At 46.2% G+C, this 13,339-nt stretch overlaps 1 protein-coding gene across 2 annotated transcripts in view; it reads left to right on the top strand.

Moving 5' to 3' along the window:
• Positions 1-13,339, top strand: part of NHERF2 (NHERF family PDZ scaffold protein 2) — a 206,240-nt gene that overhangs the window by 181,377 nt on the left and 11,524 nt on the right. The window contains exons 5-6 of one of the 2 annotated variants that reach the window (XM_089686819.1): positions 2,312-2,355; positions 10,389-10,454. In XM_089686819.1, the coding sequence (XP_089542945.1) occupies positions 2,312-2,355; positions 10,389-10,454 (110 nt within the window). Of the gene's footprint in view, positions 1-2,311; positions 2,389-10,388; positions 10,455-13,339 lie in introns of both variants that reach the window. The other variant, XM_089686818.1, reaches the window with a different exon arrangement.

Below are 13,339 nucleotides of genomic sequence, written 5' to 3'. Positions count from 1 at the left end.
ATGAAACAAACAAGATGTGCTTTAACTGCAGACTGTCAGCTTTAATTTGAGGGTATTTACATTCAAATCAGGTGAACAGTGTAGGAATTACAACAGTTTGCACATGTGCCTCCCACTTGTTAAGAGACCAAAAGTAATGGGGCAGAATAATAATCATAAATCAAACTTTCACTTTTTAATACTTGGTTGCAAATCCTTTGCAGTCAATTACAGCCTGAAGTCTGGAATGCATAGACATCACCAGACGCTGGGTTTCATCCCTGGTGATGCTCTGCCAGGCCTCTACTGCAACTGTCTTCAGTTCCTGCTTGTTCTTGGGGCATTTTCCCTTCAGTTTTGTCTTCAGCAAGTGAAATGCATGCTCAATCGGATTCAGGTCAGGTGACTGACTTGGCCATTGCAGAACATTCCACTTCTTTCCCTTAAAAAACTCTTTGGTTGCTTTTGCAGTTTGCTTTGGGTCATTGTCCATCTGCACTGTGAAGCGGCGTCCAATGAGTTGTGAAGCATTTGGCTGAATATGAGCAGATAATATTGCCCGAAACACTTCAGAATTCATCCGGCTGCTTTTGTCAGCAGTCACATCATCAATAAATACAAGGGAACCAGTTCCTTTGGCAGCCATACATGCCCACGCCATGACACTACCACCACCATGCTTCACTGATGAGGTGGTATGCTTAGGATCATGAGCAGTTCCTTTCCTTCTCCATACTCTTCTCTTCCCATCACTCTGGTACAAGTTGATCTTGGTCTCATCTGTCCATAGGATGTTGTTCCAGAACTGTGAAGACTTTTTTAGATGTCGTTTGGCAAACTCTAATCTGGCCTTCCTGTTTTTGAGGCTCACCAATGGTTTCCATCTTGTGGTGAACCCTCTGTATTCACTCTGGTGAAGTCTTCTCTTGATTGTTGACTTTGACACACATACACCTACCTCCTGGAGAGTGTTCTTGATCTGGCCAACTGTTGTGAAGGGTGTTTTCTTCACCAGGGAAATAATTCTTTGGTCATCCACCACAGTTGTTTTCCATGGTCTTCCGGGTCTTTTGGTGTTGTTGAGCTCACCGGTGCGCTCCTTCTTTTTAAGAATGTTCCAAACAGTTGTTTTGGCCACACCTAATGTTTTTGCTATCTCTCTGATGGGTTTGTTTTGTTTTTTCAGCCTAATGATGGCTTGCTTCACTGATAGTGACAGCTTTTGGATCTCATCTTGAGAGTTGACAGCAACAGATTCCAAATGCAAATAGCACACTTGAAATGAACTCTGGACCTTTTATCTGCTCATTGTAATTGGGATAATGAGGGAATAACACACACCTGGCCATGGAACAGCTGAGAAGCCAATTGTCCCATTACTTTTGGTCCCTTAACAAGTGGGAGGCACATATGCAAACTGTTGTAATTCCTACACCGTTCACCTGATTTGGATGTAAATACCCTCAAATTAAAGCTGACAGTCTGCAGTTAAAGAACATCTTGCTTGTTTCATTTCAAATCCATTGTGGTGGTGTATAGAGACAAAAATGTTAGAATTGTGTCGATGTCCCAATATTTATGGACCTGACTGTATATGAGAGCTCATGATACCTGCGAAAGGATTTGTATATCTCTATCCAATTCTGAGATTTACAAAGCTCTGTCCCACAGCACAGCCCTGTCTAGGGAAGGTGATTTGACTGTTCTCTGCTGCAGTTTAACTTTTTACATGCAGGTATCCTGCTCACTGCACCCCTTGACTAGACAGTGAAAGGAGAAGCAGCACAGTGATGAGCTCATTTATCTGTCACTCTGCTCTCTCCTCCTCTCAGCATACTCCTTGCACTGCAGTACACCTGGTTGACTCCTTGTGTGCTTCTTCTTCCTCCCTTCCCTGACCTCTGTTCTCAGTAGGGTACAGGAAAATGTTACAGCTGACATTTCTGTTTACAACGTATGTTTAATAGTGAGAGTATCCTACCCATAAAATAAACCTTTACCGAGACAAAGGCTGCCACTGCAGACCTTCCAAAAAATGTATTGCCTGCCATTTTTCTGAGTCACTGACCTGGAACAAGCACACAGATCAAAAAAGTTGGGGTGCAGTCAGAGCTCCATACCTTTTATAAGGCTCGAAGACAAAGAAATCACTGAAGCCACTGGATCAGCATGACAATCAGGGAACTGATTTATCAGACTGAGAGGACAGCAATGGAAGGCCCATACTTCTGCAGTATGGGTCGTCAGTAAACCTTGTAGCCAGAAAACATTTCCTTGCATTAATTACCATAATACCTCCAATATGATACATATTGTATATTTTTCTTTTTAGGTTCCATTCCCCAGCCACTGACCAATGGAGTGACCAAGACACAGGTTAGTGCACGGTGTCATAAGGAAAGCAAAGAAGTGAGTCTTTATAAAAGAAGTCATTTGGTTCCAAAGTGTAATATTGTAACATGGTAAACTGAAACAGACTACACTTGTATCTTAGGCTTACCATACGGGTTACAATCTGATTGTACAATCCCCGTTAGATTTACCAAAACACTTAGAACACAAACTAAACAATTGAATTTGTATCCAATCAGGCCCTTGCTTATACTTTATAGTTTGTAGGCCTAATGGAGATTGTACAGTTAGATTGCAACATGATGAAGCATTTCCCCCCATAGAGATGAGATTGTACAGTATAGCTTTGTAGGGATCACATTGTACAGTATAGCTTTGTAGGGATCATATTGTACAGTATAGCTTTGTAGGGATCACATTGTACAGTATAGCTTTGTAGGGATGACATTGTACAGTATAGATTTGTAGGGATCAGATTGTACAGTATAGCTTTGTAGGGATCACATTGTACAGTATAGATTTGTAGGGATGAGATTGTACAGTATAGCTTTGTAGGGATCACATTGTACAGTATAGCTTTGTAGGGATGAGATTGTACAGTATAGCTTTGTAGGGATCACATTGTACAGTATAGATTTGTAGGGATCACATTGTACAGTATAGCTTTGTAGGGATCAGATTGTACAGTATAGATTTGTAGGGATGAGATTGTACAGTATAGCTTTGTAGGGATCACATTGTACAGTATAGCTTTGTAGGGATGACATTGTACAGTATAGCTTTGTAGGGATCACATTGTACAGTATAGATTTGTAGGGATCACATTGTACAGTATAGCTTTGTAGGGATCAGATTGTACAGTATAGATTTGTAGGGATCACATTGTACAGTATAGCTTTGTAGGGATCAGATTGTACAGTATAGATTTGTAGGGATCACATTGTACAGTATAGATTTGTAGGGATGAGATTGTACAGTATAGCTTTGTAGGGATCACATTGTACAGTATAGCTTTGTAGGGATCACATTGTACAGTATAGCTTTGTAGCAAGGAGGGTGACCTGTGGCAAATATTTGTGTACACAGCCAAGAACTGCCCAGGAACTACAGTTTAGATCTGTGGTCTCCAAACTGTGGCCCGGGGTCCAGATGCAGCCATTTGAATGCTTTTATTTGGTCCTTGACTAATTATTCCCACCCACTGTCAGCAACAGTGGGGCATAATTCCTGCACTGACACCAATGATGGGACACTGTTCCTCCCACTGACACCAGTGATAGGGCGCTATTCCTCCTACTAACACCAATGATAGGGCACTATTCCTCCTACTGACACCAATGATAGTGAACTATTCCTCCTACTGACACCAATGATGGGGCACTATTCCTCCCACTGATACCAATGATGGGGCACTATTCCTCCCACTGACACCAATGATGGGGCACTATTCCTCCCACTGACACCAATGATGGGACGCTATTACTCCTTCCAATACCAATGATGATGCACTATTTCTCCCACTGACACCAATGATGGGGCACTATTCCTTCCACTAACACCAACGATGGAGCCTTGGGGGCAAGCTGCACATGCTCAGTTTGGTGTGTATTGCTAAAGAGGGTTTTTTTTTTCTTGAGAGTGCATGTGATCAGCACAGGGCCAGTCAGCACTGTCCAGAGGTCAGGGGTTCTGCATCCTTGTAGATAAAAATGTAAAACTCCTCCTACAAGCTTTAACCAGTGCTCTGCTGGACACTGATAGAAGTCACAAGACTGCTATATACTGCTGATGAGAAAAGGTATTTAGCAGTTTATATTTACTAAAATAATTGCATTTCCATGTTGTGTGTACTGTGGGAGAGCAGATATAGTGAATGCAGGGTACCGGGTTTATATAGTGAATGCAGGGGCCCGGGTTTATATAGTGAATGCAGGGGCCCGGGTTTATATAGTGAATGCAGGGGCCCGGGTTTATATAGTGAATGCAGGGGCCCGGGTTTATATAGTGAATGCAGGATCCCGGGTTTATATAGTGAATGCAGGGGCCCGGGTTTATATAGTGAATGCAGGGTCTGGGTTTATATAGTGAATGCAGGGGCCCGGGTTTATATAGTGAATGCAGGGTCTGGGTTTATATAGTGAATGCAGGGGCCCGGGTTTATATAGTGAATGCAGGGTCCAGGGTTTACATAGTGAATGCAGGGTCCCGGGTTTATATAGTGAATGCAGGGTCCCGGGTTTATATAGTGAATGCAGGGGCCCGGGTTTATATAGTGAATGCAGGGGCCCGGGTTTATATAGTGAATGCAGCGGCCCGGGTTTATATAGTGAATGCAGGGGCCCGGGTTTATATAGTGAATGCAGGATCCCGGGTTTATATAGTGAATGCAGGGGCCCGGGTTTATATAGTGAATGCAGGGTCCAGGGTTTATATAGTGAATGCAGGGGCCCGGGTTTATATAGTGAATGCAGGGGCCCGGGTTTATATAGTGAATGCAGGGTCCCGGGTTTATATAGTGAATGCAGGGTCCCGGGTTTATATAGTGAATGCAGGGTCCTGGGTTATTATAGTGAATGCAGGGGCCCGGGTTTATATAGTGAATGCAGGGTCCGGGGTTTACATAGTGAATGCAGGGGTCTGGGTTATTATAGTGAATGCAGGGTCCGGGGTTTACATAGTGAATGCAGGGGCCTGGGTTTATATAGTGAATGCAGGGTCCCGGGTTTACATAGTGAATGCAGGGTCCGGGGTTTACATAGTGAATGCAGGGTCCCGGGTTTTTATAGTGAATGCAGGGGCCCGGGTTTATATAGTGAATGCAGGATCCCGGGTTTATATAGTGAATGCAGGGTCCTGGGTTATTATAGTGAATGCAGGGTCCCGGGTCTATATAGTGAATGCAGGGTCCCGGGTTTATATAGTGAATGCAGGGTCCCGGGTTTATATAGTGAATGCAGGGGCCCGGGTTTATATAGTGAATGCAGGGTCCCGGGTTTATATAGTGAATGCTGGACATTAGAAGCAAATAAAGTAAAGTGATCACGTTAGCTGATTAAGCCCGTTGCAGAGTTCCGTGAAATATCTCACATTCCTGGACATGGAGCAGCTGATCATCTGCTGTAAATCTTGGCAGAACGATTGCTAACACCGAGGTGCCAGGAAGTTAGAGGTTTTGTCTGCACGCTCCAGGATCCAGCAGAATTCTTGGTTGACACAGCTAATGATGGCTGCAGGCCTTCAGGTATAAATCTAATTGTTGAAACCGCAAAGCAGACCCCAGTTGGACCCGTGCCTCTGTAGCGGTCAGGGGCAGACTGACCATTTAGAAACTCGGGCACTGCCCGAGGTCCCGGGGTCAGTAGGGGGCCCCATGAGATGCCCCTGGTACCTTTTTCATAGGCTTTTTTTGAGTTTGGGAAAGGACACAGGGGCCCCATGAATCCCCTATTGCCCGGGGGCCCCATGAGTTGTCAGTCCGCCCCTGGTAGTGGTACCTGGTCAATGAAGACGGCTGTGGATCCTGTGCACAGCCCCACGAGGAATCCGCCGGACGGACAGAAGGCCGCTTCACAGCCTGCACTTAGAGTAGGGGAATAAAGACTCACTTCGCCCAGCAGATCTTCCTGAATTTGGAAATGTCACACATGGAAAGCCAAAGTAGCCCACAGTGGACTCATCAAGGCCTGATGGGTGCGGCTGTTCTCTGTTCCATCACATACATACATCTAGATTGGGATTTCAATATCAAGACTGACCTCCAGCCTTCACTTCTGTCTTGCACAGTTGTAGCGGCTCCTCTCCAGGACTGAAATGGCTTACTCTGATTTCACTGCACACTGTGAGCGTCTCACAATGTGCATTAGAAGCTGCAGCAGATCAGAGCTCGCCTAATTTCCTGGCTGGTGGACGTCCAGCATCATCTAGCCTGCCTTGCATTCGCCAATATTTCCAGCAAATGACTGAATATGATTTTAGACACCATACAGACAAGGCTGGAAGGAAGGGATTCTCTTGTTCCTATCAACTAGCTCTGAAAATGAAAGCTGGCCTAGTGTTAGATATCATTCGTTACGCCAAGTGGATGCATGCTACAGAAAGTGTAAGAATAATATTTCCAGGTATTTATTACCTCTCATAGAGATCGCAGCTCTCCCCAGACAATGTCACCATCTGCTATTATCTTCAGAAGGACGGAGCCATCTTTGTTCAGGCTTCATTCTGGGTTGTCATCTACTTCCTGGAATGGGATTCTGGCTCAGAAGTGACACAATCACAAATTCCTGGTGCCTGTGCAGTTCTTGTCTGTGTTCACCAATGTCTGACACAGAAAAGCCTTGTTGTGACCTCTCACCTTGTGAAATGATAAAAAGTTACAATATTGCAATCTGATCACTGGGGGAGGGGAGACTGAGGAAATGCTTCCTACTACCTGCAGCTAAATAATGACATAATTTCAGTCTAGGGTAAATCAGCTGACTGGAGCATAAAGATGGCTTTCAATGATAAAAGGTGAAGCTTTTTCTAGGAATTACATTTTCACTTGAAGCCCTGATTCACATATATGCGGCCGTGCGGGCTGCGTTTTGCGCGAGCATGAGAGCCCATTCATTTGAATGGACTCCCGTGCCCCGTGACACGCAGAGAAGTCCCTGCACTTCTTATGAAAACGCAGCCTTCACGGGAACCTCGGTTCCCAGTACGGTTGCGTTTTCCAGCGCAGGCGGCGTGCCATTAGAACGGCACCCACCCGCAGGTCCGCATTTCTCTGTGCGGGTGGTGCGGCTGCACGGATTTTCGTGTGGGTCCACAGTGGCACCACCCACACAGATGTGAACCAAGCCTAAAGCGGAGCTCCAGTCTCCTGTTAAAAAAATATTTTAAAATATAGCCACTGACCTGTCCCTCGATCCAGCAGTGTGCTCACCCCAGCCGGGTTCACCGGCCGTCCTCTGTCCCCGTCATCTTACCTGTGGGCAGCTAGCTGGGACAGCTTCCGTCTTCACAGCCGGGTGTCCACTGCGCATGCACGAGTGGTGCCATGTATTGTAAATGGTCCCACAGTCTTCCAGGACCTGTCACAAGTCCCAGAAGACTTGGAGAGGGTGGGAGGAGAACTATTGCTTCCGATCACCTAGGCGATCAGAGCGGACGTGGGAGCGGGTGCCTGGGTTTATATAGTGAATGCAGGGTCCCGGGTTTATATAGTGAATGCAGGGTCCTGGGTTTATATAGTGAATGCAGGGTCCCGGGTTTATATAATGAATGCAGGGTCCGGGTTTATATAATGAATGCAGGGTCCGGGTTTATATAATGAATGCAGGGTCTCGGGTTTATATAGTGAATGCAGGGTCCCGGGTTTATATAGTGAATGCAGGGTCCCGGGTTTATATAGTGAATGCAGGGTCCGGGTTTATATAGTGACTGCAGGGTCCCGGGTTTATATAGTGAATGCAGGGGCCCGGGTTTATATAGTGAATGCAGGGTCCCGGGTTTATATAGTGAATGCAGGGTCCCGGGTTTATATAGTGAATGCAGGTTCCCGAGTTTATATAGTGAAGGCAGGGTCCCGGGTTTATATAGTGAATGCAGGGGCCCAGGTTTATATAGTGAATGCAGGGGCCCGGGTTTACATAGTGAATGCAGGGGCCCGGGTTTACATAGTGAATGCAGGGTCCCGGGTTTATATAGTGAATGCAGGGTCCCGAGTTTGCATAGTGAATGCAGGGGCCCGGGTTTATATAGTGAATGCAGGGGCCCGGGGTTATATAGTGAATGCAGGGGCCCGGGTTTATATAGTGATTGCAGGGGCCCGGGTTTATATAGTGAATGCGGGGGACAAGTCCTTAAAGCCCAACTTCCCATTTTGGGTGGAGCTCTGCTTTAAGAGGAGGCTCTGAGATGTTGCAGCGGCCGTTTGGTGTGATTTTCTCTGGCCGCGATTCTCATATACAAAGCCTCCTTTACCCCCTTCCTGGCGCTTAGTTTCACGTTGTAGGAGATAAACACAGCAGATTATTACCATAAACAGATCGTACAATTCCTGGATGCCACAATAAAACGTCTATTCTTGTTACATGGTGTAACTGAGTGTGGACACATTTCCTTAAATAATGACTACAAACATTACCACTGGTTGATACAGTTTGCACATGGGACATTTTCGACCTATGTCTGTGCAGGAATTCAGCTATTCAAAGTGTACCTCTGTCACCCAAAGCTGCAACAGCCATTTCCCCGGGTGAGCTAATGACATCACTGTGAGATATAGAGCAATAATGGGCTGAAAGGAAACCCAAGAACAAATGTATTATATTTTGCAGCTTACCAGTCCTTATATCAGCTATTATCTAACTTTTGTACCTCCAAGGAACCCTGGAAAACATTTTTTAGGTCTAAGGGAACTCTTGTATAACCAATTTTTTGAGAATCAGTGGGAAAAATGCTCTTCCTACTTTGGTGGTCAGTGGAAAGAATGTCCCCCTTACAATGGCAATTAAACTCCTGACCAGTGGGGGTAATGTTCCCCTTACAGTGGTGATCAGTGGGAACAATGCCCCCTTTATATTTGTGGCCAGTGGGAAGAATGTCCCCCTTAAACTCCTGACCAATGGGAACAATGTCACCTTACAGTGCTGGCTTGTGGGAACAATGTCCTTCCTACAGTGTTGGCCAGTGGGAACAATACCCCACTTACAGGGATAACTGGTGGGAACAATTTCCTCTTTAGAGTAGTGACCAGTGGGAACAATGCCCCTTTACTGTGGTGGTCAGTGGGAAGAATGTCCCTCTTACAATGGCGTTCAGTGTGAACAATGTCCCCCTAAAACTCCTGACTAGTTGGAACAATGTCACCATTACAATGGTGGCTTGTGGTAATAATGCCCCCCCCTACAGTGGTGGCCAGTGGGAACAATGCCCCCTTTACAGTGGTGGCCAGTGGGAACAATGCCCCCCCTTAGAGGAGTGGCCAGTGGGAACAATGACCCCCTACAGGGGTGGCCAGTGGGAACAATGTCCCCCTACAGGGGTGGCCAGTGGGAACAATGCCCTCCCTTACAGGAGTGACCAGTGGGAACAATGCCCTCCTTACAGGGGTGGCCAGTGGGAACAATGCCCCCCTTACAGGGGTGGCCAGTGGGAACAATGCCCCCCTTACAGGGGTGGCAAGTGGGAACAATGCCTCCCTTACAGAAGTGGCCAGTGGGAACAATGCCCCCCTTACAGTGGTGGCCAGTGGGAATAATGCCCTCCTTACAGTGGTGGCCAGTGGGAATAATGCCCTCCTTACAGGGGTGGCCAGTGGGAAAAATGCCCCCCTTACAGGAGTGGCCAGTGGGAACAATGCCCCCCTCACAGTGGTGGCCAGTGGGAACAATGCCCCCCTCACAGTGGTGGCCAGTGGGAACAATGCCCCCCTTACAGGAGTGGCCAGTGGGAACAATGCCCCCCTTACAGGAGTGGCCAGTGGGAACAATGCCCCCCTTACAGTGGTAGCCAGTGGGAATAATTCCCCCCTTACAGTGGTGGCCAGTGGGAACAATGCCCCCCTTACAGGAGTGGCCAGTGGGAACAATGCCCCCCTTACAGTGGTAGCCAGTGATAAGATTGTCCCCCTTTCTTTGGTGGTCATTGATAGGAATTCCTCCCTTACTTTGGTGGCTAGAATGGCACCCTTAAAGCTCAAGGAACCCCTAGCAATCTCTGGAGGAACCCTAAGGTTTCACAAAACCCTGGTTGAGAATGGCTGCTTTAGATGTTGTGGATGTATTAGTTTTCTTTTCCTTTATTTTCATCTGGTGATCCTGCCAGTAACACGCTCCTTGTCCGTGAGTGGCAAGATGCACTTACCATACTGTTTGTATGGAGAAGTGTTGTCACCCTAGGACGGGATACAGAACAATTCTCCATCTTTTCAAATGACATAGGGAAGAGGTTCTGTAGTCCAGAGATCTAGAGACAATGTTTGTATTGCTGTTGGTTACTGCACAGTTGTACATCGCTCTGTGCCTTATGAGACAAGCCTGCAGACTGTTACAATGTACTTCTATGTTCTACAGCTTAATGGAGGATCCTCGACTTCCTCATCTCACAGTGATCTGCAAAGTCCTGACAAAGACTCACAGGTAGGTCACCTCCAGCCAAACATCCAAGCGCATAGTCGAAGCAAATCTATAAGAAAGTTTATAAAATAAATGCACGTCCCCTTGTCTTCCACTCTTTGGTGTTACACTATATTGCTGCAGAAGGTGACAACACTTTTCAGAGTTTGCAGTTTTTTTTTCAGACTTTGGGTGTTGATTTACTAAAGGCAAAAAGACTGTGCACTTTGCAAGTGCAGTTGCATTAATTTTCCCCAAAGCATATCGATTGTGGTAAAGATCTACTGATTTCCATCATCGAATCATGTGCGGGATAAATGTTGTTTTTTATTTTCCTTGCATCTAATGGGGTATTCATTACAAAGTGAAGCTCCGCCTCATTAACTGGGCAAAATGAGTGCAACTGCCCCTGCAAAGTTTAAAGTCTATTTGCCTTTAATAAATCTATCCCTCGGTGTCCCTGCACTTTAGATTACTAGTTTAGGAGGAACTCCAGGCACATTTTTATTTCAGCTTTGGATAGCATTAGGGAAGGGCTAGAACATTTGACAGTTTTTATTGGTGTAGTTGAAGAATTTACTTCCTGTCATGGTGACAGCACTGTCACAAGAACAGGAATTGAGAGGAAATCTCCCCAATGGGCCTTTACTGTTTTCTATGAGTCCCATAAATACTTGTTGATCCTGCCACCTTATGGAGCTTCCAGTGGCAATAATGCTGCACTGATCCTGAATTTAAAGTGTTACTAAACCCACAACAGTAAAATAATTCTGTATATGCAGTAAAGCATGCTTGTTATACTCACTGTGGAACCTAAGGGGTTAATCCTCTGCATTGTGTAAAAAGGCTGTTTGATCCTGTCTTCTCTGCCCCTTCTCTTGTTCAGATGTCCACCAGATAAGACAGACTGAACCCATAGCCACATGCACATGCTCAGTTTCGTGTGTATTGCTAGAGAGGCTTTTTTTCTTGGGAGAGTGCATGTGATCAGCACAGGGCCAATCAGCGGGTCAGGGGGTTTTGCATCCTCCTAGAGCAGAAAGAAAACTCCTCCCACAAGCTTTAACCAGTGCTCTGCTGAAGTCACAAGACTGCTCTAACTGATATGGTGAATGCAGGGTCCGAGGAGACCGGATATGGTGACTGCAGGGTCTTGGGAGACCGGATATAGTGAATGCAGGGTCCGGAGAGACCAGATATAGTGAATGCCGGGTCCAGGGAGACTAGATATAGTGAATGCAGGGTACGGGGAGACTAGATATAGTGAATGCAGGGTCCGGGGAGACCGGATATAGTGAATGCAGGGTCCATGGAGACCAGATATAGTGAATGCAGGGTCCGGGGAGACCGGATATGGTGAATGCAGGGTCCGGGGAGACCGGATATGGTGAATGCAGGGTCCGGGGAGACCGGATATGGTGAATGCAGAGTCCGGGAGACCGGATATGGTGAATGCAGGGTCCGGGGAGACCGGATATGGTGAATGCAGAGTCCGGGAGACCGGATATGGTGAATGCAGGGTCCAGGGAGACCGGATATAGTGAATGCAAGGTCCGGGGAGACCTGATATAGTGAATGCAAGGTCCGGGGAGACCGGATATAGTGAATGCAGGGTCCGGGGAGACCGGATATAGTGAATGCAGGGTCCGGGGAGACCTGATATAGTGAATGCAAGGTCCGGGGAGACCGGATATAGTGAATGCAGGGTCCGGGGAGACCAGATATAGTGAATGCGGGGTCCGGGGAGACCCATATGATACTGGGTTTTTTACTACTGTTTGCTTGTGAGTAATGTCCATTTGGATTAATAAAGGATCTTGGTTTTAATACTACACCATTGGAGCGCCTCTCTGCTTTTTGTTTTACATGGTGATCATGGGAAAGAGGAATATCATGCTTGTATGATACATAAGCATTGGAATGTATGGAATCCTTAACCATTAACCTTTGAACCATTATATCAATCAAATAGGTGCAGCGCTAAAGCAAGATAAAATACATTAATAGATTAATATAATTATAAAGTGCAAAATGATCATCATCATCATGAAGCAAATGAATAAATAAATAAATATATATAAAGTAAAAGGTATACCTCACCACATGGTGATGGTAATAAATTGTCCCCAAAAAATTATATAAAAACGTGCGGATCTTGTAAGATCACAATCACTGTGTATGGGTAACTGATCCAGGGGTGACAGATGAAGTGACTTAATAAGCGAAGTGCGCACTCACCAGGAGCGCGCTTTAAACACGCATTTGAGATTAATTCTGTCTCATCAGGTATAATCAGGTCATCTGTTCCCAGGTCAGGCCAGGTTACTGGGTCCTTAGGCAGGTGTGACAGCGTCTGGTCACATCTGTGTAAGACTCTCTGGGGTCCCTTAGTGTGTATCACCGCGTTGGGTCACCTCTAAGATAGGCTCTGCGAATGACGGCACTCACAGGGAGAGCCCAATGAAGGACACCACATAGCGTGATACTGCATAAAGGGATGACTTTATTCCACAAAAAGGTGCATATAAAATTAATAAAGGACACTGACCATAAGTAATTCATGATGGCCACCAGTGGTCGCGTGACGTCTGTATGCTGTAGCTCCTCTGGCGCGTTTCGTGCTATGCACGTAGTCATAGGGTGCAGGCTTACCATTATACCTCCATGACGGTTGTACCTCATTGGTTATAATCTGCTTATATTTGGAGAATTATGCTTTGAAGCCTGTTTTACCAACCACAAAAGTGGGAGGCAACAACTAAAAAACACAGTATCATATTACTGAATAAGCCTGGAGTGACATGAGACCGTGGGTGCTCTCACCACCTCCGGATTACTGTTCACTGACGCCGTCACGTGCGGCGACCGGCGGTTCCAGTCAACGTCACCGCCGGTTGCTGCACCGTCAC

This window comes from Staurois parvus, unplaced genomic scaffold (assembly GCF_062004578.1).
Source record: "Staurois parvus isolate SC_StPar_1 unplaced genomic scaffold, SC_StPar_1.0 ptg000412l, whole genome shotgun sequence".
In the NCBI taxonomy this organism is placed as follows: domain Eukaryota; kingdom Metazoa; phylum Chordata; class Amphibia; order Anura; family Ranidae; genus Staurois; species Staurois parvus.
This window is presented reverse-complemented; position numbering and strand designations above follow the sequence as displayed.